Source organism: Cataglyphis hispanica, chromosome 5, assembly GCF_021464435.1.
Source record: "Cataglyphis hispanica isolate Lineage 1 chromosome 5, ULB_Chis1_1.0, whole genome shotgun sequence".
NCBI classification, from domain to species: domain Eukaryota; kingdom Metazoa; phylum Arthropoda; class Insecta; order Hymenoptera; family Formicidae; genus Cataglyphis; species Cataglyphis hispanica.
In genome coordinates this window covers 2,337,773-2,360,771 of record NC_065958.1, presented here as the reverse complement: position 1 = coordinate 2,360,771, position 22,999 = coordinate 2,337,773, and the positions used below count along the sequence as shown (strand labels likewise).

The 22,999-nt window shown below is 37.0% G+C and overlaps 2 protein-coding genes across 2 annotated transcripts; both read right to left on the bottom strand.

The window, feature by feature from the left end:
- Positions 1 to 183: 183 nt before the first annotated feature.
- On the bottom strand, positions 184 to 13,847 carry LOC126850090 (43 kDa receptor-associated protein of the synapse homolog). Its single transcript, XM_050592720.1, is given in 11 exon segments — positions 184 to 556; positions 724 to 923; positions 1,621 to 1,812; positions 3,067 to 3,165; positions 3,574 to 3,706; positions 3,708 to 3,772; positions 4,323 to 4,482; positions 4,810 to 4,956; positions 5,701 to 5,852; positions 8,575 to 8,794; positions 13,000 to 13,847. Coding segments are annotated over 11 exon segments (1,614 nt in total). The 5' UTR covers positions 13,038 to 13,847; the 3' UTR covers positions 184 to 348.
- A 1,614-nt stretch (positions 13,848 to 15,461) lies between these two features.
- Positions 15,462 to 16,118, bottom strand: LOC126849558 (growth/differentiation factor 7-like). The gene has a single exon (XM_050591504.1). The coding sequence runs from the start codon at positions 16,116 to 16,118 to the stop codon at positions 15,462 to 15,464; it is 657 nt and encodes a 218-aa protein (XP_050447461.1).
- Between the last annotated feature and the right edge of the window lie 6,881 nt (positions 16,119 to 22,999).

The following is a 22,999-nucleotide window of genomic DNA, read 5'->3' as shown; positions in this document are numbered from 1 at the left end:
AAATTAATAACTAATAACAAAACTAATAATAAAAGACTAGTAACAAATCGTCTTGTAAAATAATAACAAATATCAAAAGTATTAATAAAACAATATTACTTCCAATTTTTTCAATTATTATTCCATGCAGATATTCGCACTGGGAAGAAGGGAATGTATTATATTAATATTCGACAGTATGGATCGAGGCGTGCACTTTTTATTGCCATTAAATCTTTTTGCATCGTACTACTTTCCGTTGACTTTTTTTACCTGCCGAATTATAATTCTTAAAATTATTTCTAATCGCATGCGGATACCAACGCATTAAAATAAATGAAAAATCCCATTGTGTTTTTTTTTTTTTTTTTAAACGCTACTCGTCGCGTGACAGTCCTCAAGTGTTGCTAGGCTGCTGGCCCTCAACGACGCCAGGCTCAAGGAACTATGATTTAACGTATTCATGCCGTGTGGATCCTCGCAATGCAGGTACAGCCGTGAACTGACAGATTTGTGGCAGTCGGGACATAAACGCTTTTTCTTCTTGTCGCGTCTCTTCAGAATGTCGTACGCGCATCTGCAAACGTTGCGAGGAAAAATAAGGGCAGGAGAAATATTCTAAAAGAATCGCGGTAGTTTACTTAACACTACATTGTTTGATTCACACTACTCTTGTGCGTTTTATTTCATCTATTATTGTTAGGAAAAAAAAAATCGTTTCCGAGAATCTCCGAAATTTCCTACCGAGCGTGTAATATATGAGAGCAGGGTAATGCCTCCAGGGAATCGGCTTCCAAACCAAAGGGCTCGTTACAACTTCCGCATCGCAACTCCAGATCTTCCTCCATCGCGATCGCTAATCTCTCGTGATGCCCTTTCTGTTCTTCATCTCCCAAAGACCCGTAAATACGCGATAATCTGGATCTGACTGTTCGTACCAAGAGCTGTAAGTGAGCGGATTTTTGTAATCTTATTCTGTATATATTCCACACGAAGATTTATGTTCAACGTGTAAAATATTATCAATAATATTAGAATATAATATATTAATATTACAGTAGAATATACATATATTAGACCTCGCTTTTCTTTTTTTCTGTAGCTTTTTTTAGACAAACATTTTAACTTAACATTTAAACTTTTTTTAAAACCATTCTCAATTTAATGTATACAGAACATGATAAGACTAATAAACTATGAGCAGTATTACTGTTTTAATCGAAATACTACAATTTCCACAATTCTTTAGACAACAATTTTTTTTTTTTTTTTTCATTCGGATAAAATCTGATAACGAGCCAATAGCAGATATATGTATGTATCTGCATGTTATATCCAAGACAATTCTAAAATGATAAAATCAAAGAGATCAGCTTTGCCCTTTCACGTTCCAGTTCGTTCTCGACGAACGAAAAACTTTTTCGCATTTATTTCAAGTTTCGTTACGATCTCCGACTAGACTAGGGAAAGGAAGAAATTTCCAAGTTTTTACATCTGACAGGAGAAAGAAAATTGATTTCACAGTATATCGCGCTTCTCTGGCTCATTCTCTTCTTCATCTTATTCTCCTTCCTATCTCTCTTTCTCTTTCTCTCGGAAACGATACGAACGATGAGCGGCGAATTTATATTGGCAGTTTACCTTGGCGCCGACTGATCCTGCCACTTCCAGGAGTCTGGTATTGAACTCGAGGGGCCGGCAGTTGCATATCTTGTGTTGAAGCCTGAGAGCCTCTAGGCATCTCGCCGCACCGTCCATCGCTTCCATTTGGCACAGCCGATCGCCAGTCGCTGCCGCCGAACCCATCGCGCTCTCGTATTGTCGGAATGCTTTCTGCAATATGTCCATCTTTATCTCACCGATGTTATCGCTCTGACATATGGGCCGGCGTGCGCGATGCATGAACTAAAGGCTAATTATGTGTGCATCGCGCCATCGCCAACTAAAAGACAGATTTAAATTTGACAAGCGTAATTTTTTTTCTATCGCGCCCTACGGAAATGCAATCACACGTGCATCCGTGCATCCGCGCAGGCAGTAAATGAGGATGTTGCTAGTTAAATTTGAATAAAATGTATAGTCTCAAATGCAGCGCAACAAAATATAATTACAGAGTTTCAGATTATAATCTTTATCTATACATTTTTGCTGTCTACTATTGATTTTATTTCTGTTTGTAAAAGAATACATTACCTTATAATATATCTAAATTTATAAATCGTAAATCTCTGTAATAAATGTGAAATTATAAATTGAATATGTATCGTTAATACCATTTGCGTAAACGAGAATACATGTGAATTTAAAACTCATCAAAGTTATACGATATTACACATATTCTTCTTTTTTTTTTTTAGAAACGCATTTAAAAATTTTAATATAATAAAGGAAATATCATCTTTTAATATTTTGCTCCATTTTTAAATGGATGTGCAAATGGATTTTACAAAAAAGATGTTATCGCTCGCTTTTTAACTAGGTTCGCAAAGGATTTCGCGGCGACGAAATAAAATGAAAGCGATGTGCGTTGCAAGCGTGACACAACGCTAAAAATCACTTTTGTAACATGCGTGACATGCAAAGGAATGTTCCAGTTATGGCGTTTTTTTTTTCCATCGCCGATGACAATGCCCGTAACAATATTAGAACGTACAATGAGGCTGCGAATGGTTTTGATAGCATCGTAATACTTGCCGCGAAAGCCCGATAAAAAAGATTTATCTATATAAATATGACATGCACAATATAAAAGTAAATATATTGGCTTTATTTTTTATTATGCGATCGCGTGCGTTTTTAAATCGCTTTATGAATACATTAAAAAGTGAGAGAGAGAGAGAGAGAGAGAGAGAGAGAGAGAGAGAGAGAGAGAAAGAGAGAAAAGGTTTTTCTCTCATCAATCGCGCTTTCAGAATAAATATACATGAATGTATGAGAATTACATTGATATATACACACAAATTGTATTTATGATTAATGTACGCGATATTAATGGTGTGAAGATATGAAAGATTGTAGAAAACAATATACAAAAGTTATGAAAAAGGCGCAAGGCAATTCAAATATTATCGTGAATTTTTTACTTACATTTATATCGGATTTCTTTCTGTAAATGTCTCCCATAATACGGATGCTGCGGGCGTAACTGGCTTGATCGCCAGAAACTAACGACAGCCTCGTCGCTTCCTGTGTAAACGTGATAAAAGTTCATATAATCTATTAAATCATACTATTGTGATATCGATTGGTCATTACAACTTTCTCCGTGAAACATCTTTGATAAATAACGCAATTACGACTCTCTTACACGGTTATATTAGGAGCATTTTCTCTCGCGGAAATCTTTGAAGAGATGTTCGATAGAAGCGAAAATAAAGTCGCGCAGTTAAGAGGGAAAAGAATCGCGAGACATTAAAGATGTACGTTGGAGGAAAGTGTGGCAATCATTTATGAAAAGAGAAAAAGAAAAGTGTCACGCAGACATTTCGCTTAAAGTTTCACTTTGAAGAGACCACGGTGATTTGCGATGATTCCCTATCTTTGACCAGACCGACCAAGTTTTCCCATAGAAAAATCTTTTAACCGAAACTTTACCGAGCAGTAATCATGAGCGTCGCCCAACTCTCCTTTTTTTCTAAGCGCCGCGGCCATTTGTAATAATGCTGCTCGGTGATGACGCGAATTCAGATCTCCCAGCTGTAAACTTCTCGAGAGATCGTAAGCTCGCGGCGTATCTCGCGCTCTTGTCCGCGTCCTGTAATCTGCAAAAGAGTTCTGACAGGCCGACGTACACCTGAAAATGAAAAGAAACTTAATCGGAGTAAGTGATATGTAAAAGTAGGCGGAAAGATAAATGAAACTTTTAGATCAGATAGAAAAAAGGAAGCTAAATCGATTCGATATTATTTCTTTTTTAATCTCATTGCCATTGCTTTAGTACTCAATAGAAAGAGAATCTCTAAATAAACAAAAAAAAAAAAGGAAGAAAAGAGGTCGCAAAAAAAAGAAAATAAAAATTTATTTTGTCGAAAAAAATAATTTTATTTCATACGTGATTTTGTAATTCTTGGAATATCAATAACCGCGGAGAAAAAGATGTTTTTTCGAGTATTTCCAGACAGTGTCAGGTGCACAAATAAATTTGGGATTAATTATCCATTCCAAAGATGAGATACAAGGCGAAACGAAAAATATGGTTATCTCGCAGAGACACAACATCGCTTGTCTTAATCTCTCCACGTGCGGTCCGTCTGGTAATTAACAAAGCATCACGGTAATAATACGCGCGCTTATGTTATACCCGTTGCGAGAAAGAAAAGCAACGGACAAAGGGACCTAATTACCTGGAGCTCTAAGGAGGGATCTTGAATGGAGTGGGCGATTTTGTGGGCTCTTTGAAACGCTTCCAGGGCTTTACAGAATCCCGCTAGCTCCAAGTGGACTCTGCCTACGGTTAAGTGAACTAATCCAGCAGTAGCGCACTGATCGCACTCGTTATACAAGCTGCGAGAATGCAAAATTATGGATATTAATGCACGATACGTATACACAGGGTGTCGATAAAATTATCGCCACCACAGCAGGACGTTATATTTATCTATCGATCAACTTGATTAATCTTCTTCAAACCCGTGATTTTCGCACGGAGTGGATCTCAGAGAGATACGATTTGTATATACAATCTATTAAATAACTAATAATGTGTTTTAAAATGGAAAAATATTAGTCGCGCATATGTGTTACATATATATTTTTGAATTACCTTCGAAGATTTGTATTACGTCATTTACATAGATAAGACTGTGTAACAAATGAAGGAGACTCTCAAACCTGTGCCGGGCGTAATCTAACGCTCTGTCAAGAGCGCCCAATCTCTCGTGTGCCCTGGCCAAATTCAAATATGCTTCTGCCCGCATGTTCGGTGAATCCAGCTCCTCCGAGATGCATAATTGCTTGTTCCCGAATTCAATGCTATCCCTAAAAAGAGAGAAACGATGATGCAAAAATCACGCTATTATTATCGAAGAGAATAATATTTTTTAAAAGAATGTGTAAAACTAGCATTTAATTGTCTTAGAAAAATATAATTCGTAAAAAAAAGAGAGATACAACTAAACTTTAATAAACTTAAAGATCTAAAATTTAAAATCCTTTTGCAGAAACAAAATTTGTTTTTTCTCTTGATGATGATTTTATTTTCTAGAATTTTGAACATTTCAAAAACACATATTTAATATATTTATATTTAATATTACTCATACATATGTATGAGAAAAGATTTTCTAGATATTCAAGACATTTAAATGTTCAAAGATTTTTTTTCAAAAGTTGCTCCTGTCGAAAAATAATATTCGGAAAAACCTAAATTCTTATATGAAATCCAAATGTTTAAAAAATTTCAACAAGAGGATTCGCTTGTATATCATTCGTGATGCTGTTCTTAATATAGATATTAATCTTTAATAAAATATATTGTACAGTTATTATCGAACATTTTGTATAATATATACTCGTATAATATTTCTTTAGCGAAGTTAAACAAGTACCCATGACTTGACCCCTTTACCTCGTACTTTCCGTCTTACTTTCCTCTAAATTACTTTTAATAACCCGCACAGAGTAACTTCTTTCACTTTAAATACACGCGAGCAATTGCGACCAAGAAAAAAAGCACATACCTACTATACGTATATTATAGCTTGTAAATTATATATAGTCCACCTGTATTTGCCCCAATCCATATACGCCTGATACAGATATCCGAGGAGAGCGAATTTATCTTCGCGATGTCTGATGCTCTTCAGGGCGCCCCTCCATTTCCTGACCGCGGCCTGCTGTTTATGAGCCCGGTACAATTTCAAACCTTGCTCCACCTGGGACATACGAAATAACACTATTTGTGCGCACACTTTACTATGTCCAATTTATCGCGCGTATCTGCACTACAACGGGACGACATGATATAAATTTTAAGTAAGATAAGAGGACGCGCAACGACATTAAAGAGACAGAAACAAGATATATATATTATAAATTTTATTAACCACATTTTATTTATCGCTTTTCTTTAAATTATTCATGCATGAAATTCACGTTACGTGATTTGACATCTCGTTATCGTCGCGAGTCCTTGAATTTCCGCCGATCGCACACGTCCTTGCATCTCGGACTATTTATTATTCGATATCCCGTGTACTTCTTCGTAATCAACCGTGAAATTTACGACACAATCAACCTTGAAATTGAGTTGCCAGCCCTTTCGAGCGAAAATGCAATGTTCAGAAGCGCGTGTGCGAGTCAAAGAGGAAATCACGCGCGCTATTAATATAGTATAACAATATTTTAATAGACAATAATTGGAAAAACGATAGTTATATGTACATGCGTTAGAGCTCATTGTATGCAATTTTACGAAATTCAATTTCGTTTTCGTGCATAATTATTTTTTCAAGATAAAATAATTAATTTTACATTTTTCACAAAGTCAAAAAATAATACAAATTAAGCGGAAGTTAAATAGGTTACGAAAATAAGTGATTAAACTTCACAAACTTTCTCTTTGTGTTTTTAAATCACTATTTGATTTAACGGTTTAATCAGATGACATTGCGTAATAATTCGTAAAATTGAAAAGCAATAAATTATTTATATGACTGAGATACAGCAACATATATATATATATATATATATATATATATATATATATATATATATAAAACTGCATTTTAAATTGATTTACTTAAAATTATCGCTCGTGTGCTGGATAAATTTATGTTACCGAAACGTTTGATATTATATGTCTTGTGAAACAGGCTTTAGGTGATAGATGATTTAACCAGGAAGAAGTTATGATATGTTGTGGTCTTTATCACGCAGCATTAAGTCTTGGCGTAGATAATACGATGCAAAGGTAGAAGGTAGAAGGTCATATCGATTTGACCATGAACTTTGTCCCTATTGTGTACATGTGCGTGCAGTAGATTAAACTCTATGATAAAATATAAATAATCTCTTAAGGTAAAAATTGTCAAAGTATATTCATACAGGATGCATATGCGCGAAATCATTTCTACCCACGTTAGAATTTTAATGAACCGTAGATGTTTGTGATACTGCCTGCTTATCACACTTATCATAACAAAGTAAAACGATGTTTTGCAGAAGAGAAGCATCAAGAAATATTATTCTCTTGAGAATAATAATATTAGCAGTATTATGTCAATGAAAACTGAACGTTATATACGAGATTGCGTGTAAATAGACCTCAGACTTTATGATTAATATAATACGAGAGGAAATAGAACACTCTTAGCCTCGAGACGATTATTTTTTTCATGTTAAGAGATTTAAAATTCATTATAATAGGAACGATTTTTTTAATAATTGAAAAATAAATAAATACGACAAATCGATCTTTCTCGTATGTTGTCATATTTAAAAAAATATCATATTTTAAAAAATTAAAAAGAAAAAAAATATATTTTGACGATTCTTTTGCAAATCAGCGACGCAAGTTTTATGTTTCTTCAAACTATCTCGCCAAAATCGAAACTCGATTGAATTATCGTGTAGTTTCGATGAAGACAGGAACGCAAATTGTATCTGTCACTGTTTGAAGAGGATATCGTGGGGATAAACTGTCAGATGCGTAACGCGAAATCATAAGTTTCGCACCCGAAACGATAAACATCTCGTACAGTCGGTATTTTGGTTTTAGTGATGGGTAGCGTAGCTACCGCATGCACATCGTGAACTTGACAGTGACCGATAAAACGTGCTGCTCGTCCACGAAATATGCTTAGTTATGCAGTCGTCATGCCTTATCGTTAGTTCATTTGACATACATAATACGTTTCTCCGATGCTTTGAGAACGTTAAATCGATTGGAGAGGCGGCGTTCGAGAGGAACAGTTTAAAGAATTGGTTGATTAAATTAATTTGTAAGATCATTAATATATATTACGTAGTAAGTGTTATCATGGCGCACAGCCAATTTTGCTTCTAAGCGCGATATTTTCTAAAATTACGATTGCGATTTCGAGATAATATTTGGCACGCGCATTTCGAAGTAAGAGAACTTTATTAATAAATTAATAGCCGAAGAAGAGTGAAAGAGAAACGTAGTCAAATTTTTTGGAACGCAATAAGTTATTGAAATATTACATTCCTTTCATTTCTGTAATACTTTAATCCATCACGTTTGAATTAACAAAAAAAAAAGAAAATTCCGACATTACACATTTTTACATTTGACTATTTCTATCTGTATTCCTATCTGTTTTCTAACTCTATATAATATTTACGAAATAAATATTATATTGATAAACTAACATATCTAGCTTAATTATTTATTGTTTAATATAATTAATATAATAATATAATAAATAATTAATATAATATAATATAATTAATATAATAAATAATTAATATAATAAATTAATATAATTTCTTATACAATTTTATAATAAAATTGTATAAAAAATCTCTTCTCTTAAATATCGACTGTATTATCTTTGCTAAATTCAAATCAACTCATTTTGATTTCTCTCAAGAGGCTTAGGAAAAGCGGATAGATGTATATTGTAGGATACTTACCCTCCTTCGAGCTAATTGTTGATCAAGCCGTCTTCTGCAACTTATGAGACACTCCCATATACCAACGCCCGATCTACCATTTTGGTAATGGCTGTTACTACCATTGCCATTTTGGTGCCGGTAATCCTCTTCGGTGAACTCGCAGACGTCGAGTGGATGTCTCGATCCATCAGGGCTACCCAGCAGCGCGGTCGCCGAGAGCTGATGGCTCGCTGATCCGCTGCAAACATTCGATAATCTCCACATCATTGAATGTATATATTGACATAACGTACATATATACATATGTATATATATATATATATATATATATATATATATATATATATTAATCCTTTATGTGAGATAAACTGTACAATTATATTAACTAATTGACATTTTAATCATTTGATCATCAATCATGATGATGATCCGTGTTTGACCAGGGAAATAAATTTGATTGTACAGCTAATATTTGCTTCAAATTCTCTTAAAAATATTAACTATTTGTTTCATAAATATTATAAAATGATTTAGTAAAAAATATTAGTAAAAAGTAAGAAATGGAAATCTGGTATCATGTACACAATTTATATCATTGAATAATATTATAATGATCGTGATTTATACTCCGGTATTATAATTATTTTAATTGGTATAATTTCTAATTTGTACAGGTTTTAATAATAGAGAAGAAGTTATTTTTTCAAATCTACATACACGTGTACAAATGCATGTGCAACTTTTTATTTATGTTTGAATATCGAACGATATTATTACCGCTACCTATTTAAGGATGCTCGATTCGAACATTCGTGGAATTTCATACCCGCCGTGAAATCCGATGAAAGGAATTTAAAGAAGACGTAATCGAGCGCGGTGCGATATTTTCACACATTGATCGCTTAAGTTCTATAGAAATTCCAAAATTGTTCTCTTGCTTGAGTGTGATTTATAACACTGCGATATATAACAAAGTGGAACAGTAATCTCTTCTCGATACTCGCGCAAAAGTACAAGCTTATAAAGTAAATTAATATGTTATGTAAAATTACGTCACAAATATAAAATAAAAAGGATCTGTTATATTATCTCGTGATGGAAAGAAAATTTCAAATATACATGTGTACGATATGCTTTCTTTAATATTTCTTAGAAATTTCTTGCAAAAATATAGTGATTATTTATTTATTTTTTTATAATTATAATTTATATTTTTATAATTTATAATTTTATTATATAATTAATATTATATTTATTTATTGTATACATTCAAATTAAAATATTATTTTTTAGCAACTCAAACTAAAAGATGTTAGCATCAAATTAACGATTCATACGATTAATGTAATTATTATTATTAGTAATCTTTAAAATGGTATTCAAAAATTTTTTCCCCAAAAATACTAACATTTTATGATCTAACGTTTCCTATTCTATTCGGCATAATGATTAAATCATAGTTCTAGATGGAAAGCCTTCCCATCCTGGTCAATAGCTTGCAAGCTCACGTCAAACGTCTATGTTAGATGATAGATGCGGGCAACTGACCTCCCGCAGGTTCCATGCGCAGACTCTTAATTTATTTCTAGGACGAACGGAAGGAGAGCGCGCCGAGAGATAAACCGCTTTTGGCTGCCATCCCGGAGGTTGAGTTTGCAAACTGCGCATTATAGAAGTTACTTGGTATATACAGCGGGTATCCCGTATCTATCGCAGCAATTTTAAATTGAATTTTTTTTATTTCTTGCTTGATGAACAATTTTTTATGGACACGCTATATTTTAAGCAAACTCTTATCAATTGTCCTAATATATCTAATAAGCTTTGAAAAATCAATCTTGTCACAGATGCATTTACCAGAAATTAAATAAGAATAAAGCTTTTATTATCTATTTGCGTAGCTACAATTGAATAATTCATAAAGTCAATCATTTTTCACACTACTTATAAATACAGGAATTACTAACTTTTTGATTATTTTTTTTATAAAAAAAATCTATGGCATGTTGAAGGTTTTCTCAATGAAAAGTGATGAGATATCTGGGACACCCTGTATAAAATCATGAATTCTTACCTATCTACTCTTGTCGTACCGCAATGCGACCGTTGCTCTACATTCGAGAAAACTGAAATTCACTTATATTCCTTTTTTTCGATCCCGCGCTCCGAGATATCGCGAAACTCTCTAACAGAAGACTGGCTCGCCCTTTCCATCAACTATGTCGTTCCTCTTTTGTAAATTAGAATATCGTGCGAAATATTTTTTACATTGTTTTAGATAGCATTGTTTCAATGAGAACATTAATCAACGTTATTGCACTTCGTCCATTCTTCCAATTTATTCTACAAACAGATCCTTTTTCTTATTAATGAACGCGTCATTAACATTATATGGTATTAATAATTTGTTTGACAAATTAAATTTAAAAAAATTCTGTGTGTCAAGAATCTGTCAAATGTTTATACTTCCTCCTGCCGAGAAGCATTGCATTAGGAAGATTTAATTGCTTATCACGTTCGAGACGTTAGGATTAATTAAGATAGACGATTGCGAAAGAAAACTATCTTTGACGCTTGATAGAAGCCCCGTGGGAAAGAGTCGCGCCTCGTCGCAAATTACACACTCCCCGTCCTAGTTAAAGTTTTCCCCAAAACAGAGTCGCGTGCCTGTGCGCGCGCACACGCGTACATGCTTGCGTGTGGCTTTTTCCCCCTTTCTCTGTGTGTATGTATACAAGTCCGCGTATCGTGTAAAGCGAAGAGTATACGACACTCTATCGCTTTCCCACCACGTTCGCTAGGTGGGCGAGGCACCTGCGACCTCTTTTGCTGACCCATTTACGAGCTACGAGATACGATACGGCGTTGCGATTCTAAGTGGAAAATCGAACCATCCCCTGGCTCTTTCGCGCGTCGAGGTCGATCAACGAAATACGTACACACGGCGTATCTGCTCTCGCAAACTACCCCCTTATCGTACATCTTTCGCTTTTCTTAAGCATCTTTCCTTAATGTCGTAATAACGTTACGTCGATCGAAGAATAGCACATGGGTGAAAAAAAAAAATATGTATATAGAGCAAATATAATTATATATACTCTTAGGATATTTATGTCGTAATAATGAAACGGAATTTTTCCCTCAATTTTGATCAAATGTCGCAGAATTTATTCTTGTGAGGTGCATTATCTAAAATATCTACATTAATTTTAAAAAAATCCAGTAGATATTTACTACAGTAAATTACAATTCAGCAATAAAACTATTGTTTTATGAAATATATTAGAGTAGAGTCTGAATTATAACATTTTTATAAAACTTATATTTTTACGAAAAAAAATAATGTTTTAGGATTGGTTTTACATTATATAACTATATTCATATAACTATATTCATAAGCTGCACGGTAATTATCGCCCATTATGACCTACCTATCCGCGGTAGTTCGTAATTATATAATATTATTATACTTCATTGTTGCGATCATTATCGAAATATAGGGCATTATTACCTCCTAATATACATACATATATAGCTGTACCTATATATACCATAAGTAATTACCCACACATAATTACTATGCTATAGTAGATCTTGAAATATCAAAAATAATTTTTCGAAAATAGAGAAATTAGTAGTTTTCTTAATTACTCCTTTGTTATGTTCATTAGATACAATAATCTATTTTGTTAGATCTTAATAATAATATTTTTGATTCATCAAAAGATTTTCTTCATACACATTTTTACATCGATATTATGTGTTAGAAAATTAAAAACGTTATTCTATAAAATATTTTAAGATATATTACTAACGTTAGAAAATGTAATAATAAACTTATGTTACTTTTTGTTATTACATATTATTTTTTATTTTTATATTTTGTATGAAAAATTCTTTAAGGCTGGAAAAAGCAGAAACACTCTTAATGGATTATAATTTTGAGTGAAAGCTTTTAGCATTTTCTTATTTTTCTCATTTTTGTTTTAAATATGTAAATGTATACATGAAAAGTCAACAATTTATTCTTTATTTCTTTTGGAAAAAATATGGTAACTCTTTTAACGTTTCAAGCAAACATGTCCAGTAATTGCATGCGTTTGTGCAAACTCATTTAAAAATCCAAATCTTTGAAAGAGAAAGCAAAAAAAAGAAGATATCCATATAATAACGAAGATAGACACACATATCTTTGTCTGTTTCTATGCACATTGAATAGGCAGATAAAAAAGAGCAGAATATAATCCTATTACAATAAAATATACAAATAAAAATTATATAAATACTAATCTTTTAAACTGTGTATTACTATTTTAGTCATTAATTAATTTTCAATTCGAATCTACATTCGATACAGCTAAATTAATTACCTCAATTAATTATTACATATTTTCCTAATTTAAAATTCGCTGTTACATTTCGGGATGAACAACAGTTACTTACCCGAGGTAATCCCTGGACGAGATAGACTCCCATGACATGGCTGTGCGTCTTTCTTGGCGCGGTGGCTTCTCCTCTCCGTCCCGCGGTGCAACTGTTTCTTCTCTCTTTCTCTTCTTGACGGTCTATCATCTCATCTCTCGCCGCCAGCATTATCCCTTACGCGCACCCGCGTGAGATGGAGCATATCACCACCTTGCTTTACGGATGACGGCACGACGACGGTACAACGTGCGCCGACTTGACAGCCCGATTTGACACCCCGTCCGCATTCAATCGATCCCGAGGACCAGATACTTTGATACTGCGATGTTACGATTGTCTTTATCGCGCGTACTTTACCGAATTTATGATCAAAGGAAACGATTCTGCACGCTGGAGGACGCTTGTAACGATTATCTTAGGAATTTATCCGGCGCCTCTTCCCTCATGCCTCTCCGCGAAAGGAATATGAAGGACGCGAAAATTACGGAGAGTAAAACGACGACGAAACGGCGACAAAGTTGCGATTTATGCGACGCGACTCGCGCGTATAAAGAGATAGAATGCGAAAAGTAGCAAGAATCTCGAAGGGAGGATTTTTAAGTTCTAAGGACTTTCAGTTGGACGAGTGATTTTGCAAGAGTGATTGTGTTCGTCGATTATTTCTTGTCCAAGATAATTATATGCTCGAAAGTGGGACTTGATCTCGCGTGCCGATAGTCGTTGAGGTAGATTTTATAGGATCGTCTTTATAGGATTGGGCTCCTCGCCCAATGGGGAATTTGGACAGACTCGATACGCTTATTCGCTAATGTTGAGAGGGATGACACACACACACACCTCGATCGAAAAAAAAAATAATTCTGCAGGCCCGCGTGTCTTTGTACTTATTACGCCTAATTGAGCACCGTGGACTCGCGCGAGTATTCGCGCGCATTGACGAGAAAATCTTGTAAATTATTTTTTCTTTTTCCCTCCTTTCTCTTTCTCTATCTTTTTCTTTGTTATGTGTAATTGGCAAATGTTTCGTGGCAGTTTCTTCGATCGTCGGATCGATAAATATTGGTTCGTATTCCCGACTGGTTGACAGAGACGATTGCTCGAGTCGCACGGTACTTTATTTTCGTCTCTTTCACTCTCACTGCTTTGTAATCATAAATAACTTTTCTTCTCGCTTCGTTTTTTTTCTTTTTTTTTTTCTTCTTTAATTGTACAATTTTAACTTGTTTCTCGAGTGTTGCTTCTTTAAAATGTATAATTTTCTTTTCCTTTCTCTCCTTCTCTTTCTTTCTTTCTATGTAGTCTCGAATTATTTAATTATCGAGAGAATCGCGTAACGTGATATACTATGTAACGCTTCAACGTTGTGATTTAGACCTATGAAGGTTCAACACACATATATAATATTTATATATACATCTATGATGTATTTAAATAAATCTGCAACATGTATATACATCTAATATAGAGATCCGCGCGTTGTTCCGCGCCTGTGTGCGTGTCTGTGTGTGTACCCGTATGTACGTGCGCGCGCGTACGCATCTTTTTCATTAATTATCGAACGCATTAATATCTTTATGTACTCTTGGAGACAACGATTTTGGCTGCCCCGAATTATATTCCGGCGTGTCGGACGGTGCTGAAACGCGATGCGTTTAGCTTAAACACGCTTGATCCTCTCCGCACCTCCGAGATTTAACGATGGGGATGGAAGAGTTCACCGTGTACGATTATCACCCGTTATATATTCAGTACCACTGTTTATCGATGTTTACGTAAAAGCCAGCGCGAAGTGACGTTGACGTTTACGAAGTCGATGCCGATGAAAGGCGACTTCGACCTCCTCTCTTGTGATCTCTTAAGGGATGAATCTCCCAACCTGGATGTTCGACGCGCGTGTTCAGCAGCCGCAAAGGTTAAGGGACGCGCAGTCCCCGAAACTAGGATCGCGTCGACCCGCGGTGTCCCAGTTACCGTCGGTGACCCCTCGGCGCGCTTTTTCTTCCCCTCTACAGGGGGGAGGGAGGGAGGGAGGGCAGGAGAGGGTGGTAAATCCGCCCCTCTACCGACGAAAACTTAACGAGAGCGCGAATTTGCGTTCGCGAGATTGCAGGCAGAATGTTTTCTCTCAATTCTGCAAATCGTCGCCGCTATTCTTCCTTATTCCTTCTCTAGTAATTGTCTCGCCAAGTCGTCAGGTCGTCGTTATTCCTTTTACTCATCTATCTTGACTAATTAATTTCATCAACAGTATTTTAATTTTTTTTTTCAACTACTATTTGTTGCTCATAAATATTTTTTTTTATATATATATATATTTGGCGCGTATACTTTTTTGTTATTTTTTTTCTTAGAAAGAGCTCTTTAGAATCTCTTTGTCTGTATAATACGTTTACGACGGGATAGCGTGTTTAAGCCTCTTATCTTATCTACGTGTTTCGCGCGGCGCGACGAAGATACAATCGGAATCCCGAAAGAGGCGGTCAACGTTCGAATTCGGCGCTCATCACGCTCGCGTTCTTCGATAATGACGCGACCGGTCCGGCCTCGTTAATGATGAAACAATAGCAGCAGCCGTGCGCGCCTCTAGGCGTTTCCTCATGCCGTCGCCGATTGATCCCCTGGTCCGGTGGTCGTTTCGAGCCGCGTTCCGGCCTTGTCCCTCTCCCCCTCCCTCCGTCGTTGTCCCTCGTCCTTCGGCGCCGTTTACTAGCACCACCACCACGACCACGACTACCACCACTACCACCACCACCTCCACCACCACCGTCGTCGTCGCCGTCGTCGTCTCTCTTGGCGCGCGGAAACACGTTTCCGTGGCCGCTCGCTGCTCGCAACGAGGACAACCGAGGCCGCGACGCACTCGAGAAGGTTACCAGAGCGCGGATCGAGAGAGCCTTTCTTCTCCCCGTCCTCCTTACCCTCTCTCGTACGGGGCCGTACGGGGTTGGTCCTCTCGCGGAGGAGGTACGCCGCGCCGCTCCCGCGAAAATCCACCGCCGGTGGCCGGAGCAGAACTGTCGCGCCCGAGCCGCAGCAGCCCGCAACACACGACCCGACCGATCCTCTCCGCCACCCTCTCCGGGGGAGGCTTTCCCTCTCACCCGTGTTCCACCCCTGTTTCCGCTGCTCTCCTCCATTCTCCGCGCGCTACGTCCGTCTCTCTCTCTCTCTCTCTCTCTCTCTCTCTCTGTCTATCAGCGCCACAGCGTCCCGCAACTCTCGGGTTCCATCCTTCTCTCTCCCGTTCTTTCTGCATAGCATCCCCCGCATCCTCCACCGCAACCCCTCCTGTTCTTTCTATCACGAGCGAATCGTTTCCCGACGAACGAATTCCCCGACGAAAGTCTTTCTTTTCCCCCTTCCACTGATCTTCCTGTCGCTCTCTCTCTCTCTCTCTCTCTCGCTCTGTGTTTCCATCGGCTTCATTTCGCTTTTCATCTTCGTCCTTCTACCCTTATCATTTCGATCTCGTCGGACAGGCAAATTTTACCTACATCTCGATAAAGCAGTCCCTCTTGGAGAAACTCGGTGTGTTGATATACGCGGCTTTCTCGCCGCGCTGACACGATTGAAATCTGCGGGCAATAATTCTGGACCAGTAAATTTTCAAATATTTTCAATTATATAGTATTGTACGTAGCAATAAAATTAAATATATACTACGTTTCTTCGTTGTATCTTTCGGTGTATCAAATTGTAATCGTGAATTTTTGACGCTGATTAAATCTTCCACGTCTCGGAAAATATTTAATGACTCGTCCTGCAAATTAAATTTTTGTGTTCAAGCAACTTATTTGCCCTGAGATTGATTAAAACTTTAGTTCTCCATCATGTGAAAGTTTAATTAGTTTTAAGCCGTAAATTAAAAAAGCTAAATTGCGATTTCGATTTTTGTTATTTTTTAATATCTATCAGTTATCACGGAAGGCACGTGCGTTTGAAAATGCGTCTATTCGGAATTTCAACGAAAGGATAAAGTAACGAGATATAAACGAGGATGATCGTAATATCGAGTTCAGAGAATTTGTTGTTAGATGATGTTAGTCGACAGTTCGTCCTGGAACATGAACTTTGCTCCCCTGGAACGTCTTCCGTTTTACGCAAACCGTTTTCATGAGGGCGTCGAGACACGTACGGCGGAGCGGTGAGGAGGGTGAGGGGGAGGGAGGAATCTTTCTCATTCCCCGAGGGACGATATTCTCGATATCTCCGGTAGGATTAAACGCGCGGATGTTCTCTCTCCGGATGCACTTCGGGGAGTCGATGAAGAGAGAGCGGTGACACGCCCCGACAAGACGCGTCAGCTGTCTCGTCTCTTTCCCAAGCGACACGAGCGGCATTTTCTCAGCGTTTTACCGCTCGAAGGTTGTAAAGCCTAATGGAATGCCGCGGGTACGTTTAGCGGCACACGCTACATCGATGTCGGCGTTTAAGTACAAGCGACAATAAAAGTTCTTCTTGCCGGAAAAGTAGCTCAACCTCCTCGCGCAAACGAGACGAGGACAAATTGCATGCGCGGTCTGCCATAGTCTCGGATAACTCGCCGAAGAAAGTGATTCTCTCGTTGCTCGTAAATTATATATTATTCTGCGAAAGCTTTCGATTCCTACCTGCCCACATTACCATGTGAACCATGTGGCGCGAGCAAGTTGCCAGGAAAAATATACGCGGATAATTCTTGCCGGTTGTAATTCGGCACAAGTGATGATTCTTTTCAATTTTCTTTTACGAAAAATTTTCTATTGATCCGATAAGGCTTCTATATAGTAGAAGCTCAAGAAAAGAAACAGAGTATAACAGAGTATGACAGTTCGATTCGATATATTACGCAAGGAAAGAAATGTTTAAATAATGATAGAACATTAATCATTTTATAATAAATCCGATACAGAATGCGATGTAAATATTGTACAATACGTCGAGATTGAATATTGTCAAATACATATGTTGTTGAATAGGTATTTTAAACGATAATTACACGTACATAAGGATAATATATAATATTTAAATAAGGATTAGATAAATTAAAATGATTGATAAATTAAATTAAACGACTGATAAATTAAAAAGATTGAAAAATTGATACGATTATATATATATATATATATATATATATATATATATATATATATATAGTATACAATATCATATAAAAGTCTTTTGAGAAAATAATCTTTTATTTGAAAGATATGATTAATTATTTCCGGAAAAATCCTGTCTTAATAAAAGATACCCTGTAAGTCTTTCTCACAAGACTTGTTAAATGCCTGGTTTTATAAATTAAAAGATTTTTTTAAAGAAATCTTATTATAAAGAGACAAATATATCGAGAGCGGAGACATAAAACCTAGAAGTTAAAACTAGTGGATTTAACATGTTCATTTTAAAAGCGTATAGGGATGTCTAAATATATACAACACGCGCGACACGTATGCGTGATAGATTAAGCTCGTTTAAGTAGCAGAAGATAGAGAGGGAAAGACAGGAGAAGATTATCTAGGCATTAATGACGATCCGTATGGGGGTATCTGAAACCTAATTAAACGAAACTTTAAGCGAGCATCGGAGAGTCTTATCGCGCGATATATATTCTAATGTTATCATACAAATTTTATGCGAATGTAAAAATTAACTTTATTGAAAATAAACTAGAAGTTTTCTGGGGATATGGATTATTTATAAAATTCTATACCAAGATTCTTTTTACATATATTTAATAATGATAATGCTTCAGAGAATGTTTCTAATACAAAATTATATTATTTCAATGTTATATCTCTTAATCTGGATGGTGAAATTTTGCAATTTACTTTGCTCAAAAATTTTATCAAAAAAATCATCGTGTATCATGTCGGCAATAAATTCCACGTATAAAGAAAATCTTGTACGATACAAATTTATAAAGACATGCATACAACTTGTCTAGAGTCAACGTTGAAATCCAATTAGAGATTTTGCATAATCACGACGAGATTAATTGTAGAGAATTCTATTTAGAGCCGTCTTTGGAATACCGCTACAAATACATTTAATCGTATAACACTAAGTAATTTCGTCATCATAAATATGAGAAACCTTGGCAAAGGCAAATAAGATTAACCCTCGAATACGTTCCTGTAATCACACAACTTGAGGGACTTGGCGTATCTTCTGTCCTGGAAATAAAATGTGAGAGCAAAATTACCTAGAGATGTATCAGATCATATGAAATTTTCATATAAAAATATTCTAATCTATGCGATATGCCTGTACATACATATGTGTACAAAAATTAGCTTGCGAAAAAATACTATAATTTCCATCAGAATTAAATTTCTTATTTGTCGATTTTGGAAACGTGAAGCTTCCCTTTCTCACTCATTTATTTCGATCGCCTGAGTTTTCTTGTCATTCCCCTTAAAGGATAAAGCATTATCCTGTATAAGAACAATTATTCAATGAGAGTCGAGTCAACGTCGCCAGTTATCCTGATCGACGGTGAACGGGCGCTTGCGTGATTACAACGAGATTATCTCGATGGAGGGAAGGATGAGATATGGTGGGGGAGGGGGTGGGAGAAGGGAAAGAGCTTGGAGAGAGGCTTATGCGACGTCGCGCCGCAACGTCCTCAAGGCTTTGGCCAACGCTCGGAATCATCCAAGGCATCTAGTCTCCGGCCGCGATACACTTCGAAGAGAATTCAAGACGGCTCCAAGTCACATCGGATTACATAGGAAACTACGCGCCGCGGCGGCGCGAAAAGACGTCTCCTTGCCAACGCGAGGCGGCCTGTTAACAGCTCCCCCTTCATCCCTTATATATTTTTACGCGTATCATTCTCCAGATTTTTTCCGGGACCTCAAATTTTGAATACAAAAGAAAATTCGGAATTATTTTATATTAATTATAAATAACGAGATATTGGAAGATAATAAAAGAAAAATAATTGACTATCCATTGACAATAGTTGATTGTGAAAAAAATCTCAAGACAAGAATAATTGATTATTATTTGATAATTTTTAAATATTAATAATAGGGCGATATTCCTCAGAAGACTTTTAGATATATCTTCAAATTTTGACGATTGTGTTTTTATTATGAATAACATAAAAAAAAATATTTATTCGCTTTTTGCGAGTGAAAAAAATTTTCACGACGCTTTTAAATCTTCGTCCTTCTTCTACTGACTTTTCACTCGCTAATAAAAATTTACCGACATTTTTCACTCATCTACTACGCTTTCGCGAGCTTTCAAAGATGCTGGGAAATTGGTTCGAAAAACAAAAATCCGCGCGAGCAAAAAGACAAGACGGACAAAGACATCGCTTCGCGATGATGCCCCCGTAAAAGTGGGCGAGGCATTGCCCTCCCGTGAACTTTGGCAGATGTAGGTATCCCAGCCAGCCGCCGAATCCTGAAAGGAGGCGAGAGTGACCCGTTTTGCGTCTCGCTCCTCAGGGTTGTACTCTTTGCGATCTCACAATCCTCCCGCTCTCCCTACCCCTCCTTCTCCTCTTCCTCATTCTCTCGACCTCGGCGCGAGACGAGCACATCCGAGCCGTGCCGAGCTTCCACGATGAAAGGGTGCGAAAGGGAGAACTACCCTTCGTGTTTGCGAATGCGCGCGCGTGTCAGCGGCTGCATATATGTAGATAAACATATATATATATATATATATATATATATATGTGTGTGTGTGTGTGTGTGTGTGTGTGTGTGTGTGTGTGTGTGTGTGTGTGTGTGTGTGTGTGTGTGTATGCATCTGCGGGAATGCGCGAGCTTCTCTCATGTAGGTCTTCGGGGTTTGTACCACTGGACGGCGAATGAAAAATGAAGTCCGGTGCCTCCGGACTTTTCACGCGGTTGCTTGCGGGAGGGAGGCGGGAGGGGGAGGGAGAGGGTGGAGAGATCGCGCGAAGGGCACTTCTTTATATCCGAGATGTATGTATAGACGTCGTTCGAAACGTAGGACGGAGAGATAGATGGAGGAGGCGGGGGAAGGGGTGGAAGGCGACGGAAGGGAAAAGAGAGGGATGGAAACCGGCGCTCTCTCATCTCGCGGATTTCTCTAATGTCGTCCGATAATAACCGCTTTTAACGATAATTGGCCTTGTCTCTTCTGACAGGTACCGGGACTGGGATTTTAATAGAAGCTGTGTCGCGCGCGCGCATGAATGTGTGCAGGCTATCTCGTGTGTCGGGTTGTGTTAGTTTTCTTTACGAGCGATCTCCATTATATATTGATGTGCACTTTGACGTGCCTTTGTATAGTTTTTTCAAACGCGAGAGTTTTCACGGAGAATACACATACCGCGAACACTTTCGTACGCGATTTAATCCCTTGCTTAGCATCATTCAACGAAATTTCATAACCGTGAATTGATTGACGCACACTGATTCAATATGAGCAATCGAAGTGGAGGAAACTTTCGAAATAAAGCTATATGCATGCAGATAGAAAATGAAACCTTATATATAGTATATAGGGCAATTGCGAGGAGAAATGGACTGGAACTTTCAATAGTGTATTAATCGATAGTCACTTTCAATACGGTATATTAATCATTGGATTTCTAGTATAGTATCAATCGTTGAATGATTCCGAACAAGTGTGTTTGGATAGGTAAGGCTTCGTGATTCGATCGTTTAGAAGAACGAGATGGTTTCATTCAATTCTAGAATGACAGAAAGATTGGAAGACGAATAACTACGGCGACAATTGTATAATCCAAAAAATACATATACATATAATATATTCTTATCACAGATTTTCTTATCTCTTTCTTGCTTTTAGATTTGATTAAAAAATTTTGAATTTTTAGAATACCGCGATTACCTGCTTCTTCTGCTGTAATTACCATAATTGCGATAGTATGCGGGATTCTCAACGTGAAGGAGCGTTGTGGCTTACTTGATTAGACGTTCGATTGCTCCGCCGAGAGAGAGCGGAGATGATCCTCCCTTAACGGAGAACACCACCGCTATTTCTGCGTAGTCTCGTAGAGCGCGAGAGCAGATTATTACTATACGACGATCGGTATTTCGGCGAAAACGTGTCTGTAGGCTAAAACTTTACCCCGTTTTCTATCTCCATACGTCTGGATCGCTGCCAGGGGGTAATTTTAGCTTTTATTCGACGCTCAATAGTCTATTTTAATTCCCGTGAAAGCGGAGCATAAAATGTGACAGACGGCGCTGGATTTACATAAAGTTTACGTATCCGCGTAACCCACGGCAAGAACCAGTAGCAGTGTCTCTCTCTCTCTCTCTCTCTCTCTCTCTCTATAAGCGTATCTCCCTCTATATATATAAGGCGTTCCAAAAATCATTGCGTGGCCCCTTCGATGGCGGATCCCTCGGCTAATTTAAAATTGATTTTTCTTCAGCGAAAATGTCGAGGCATCAATGATTTTTGATATTTGATCGATATAGAAAAAAATGAATATGTGGCCCAAGGTAAATTCTGAGAAGCCGAAGAGACAACTTTTTCGATTAATTACAGGCTGAATTTATTTTAATAGAATTTTAATTTTAAATTTGATTAAAAAGATATATGATTATAAAGATATATGATGGAAAAAAAATGGAAACTTACAATAAATGATGAGTTTCTTCGATATATTGAGAAAAAAAAATCTGCCTTTAAAGCGACATAGTTTTGAAGTATCCTATATGATCCTGAAGTTTAACTATGTATATGTGAAACACTCTATATGTATACAATAGCTCCTGCTCTCTCCAATCAGACCGCAAATCGGATCGTCTATCGAACGCGTATTGGAATATCTGTCAAAAACCACGACCCGCCGTAATGAACGTCTCTTTTTGTTAGCGTGTTCGACTGTAAACCAGTACATTTCAGTTAAGTATTCTCGAATAACCGATTCTATTGTGGCGAGCCGCAGAAACATATGATCGCTGGATAAAATACGATCGACGCAATTCAATCAAAGAGTAATTAAATCGAACTTCGGAGCTAATAATGATTAGACGAAAAACTTATGTAGGATAATTTATCGAAAATATAAAAGAAATCT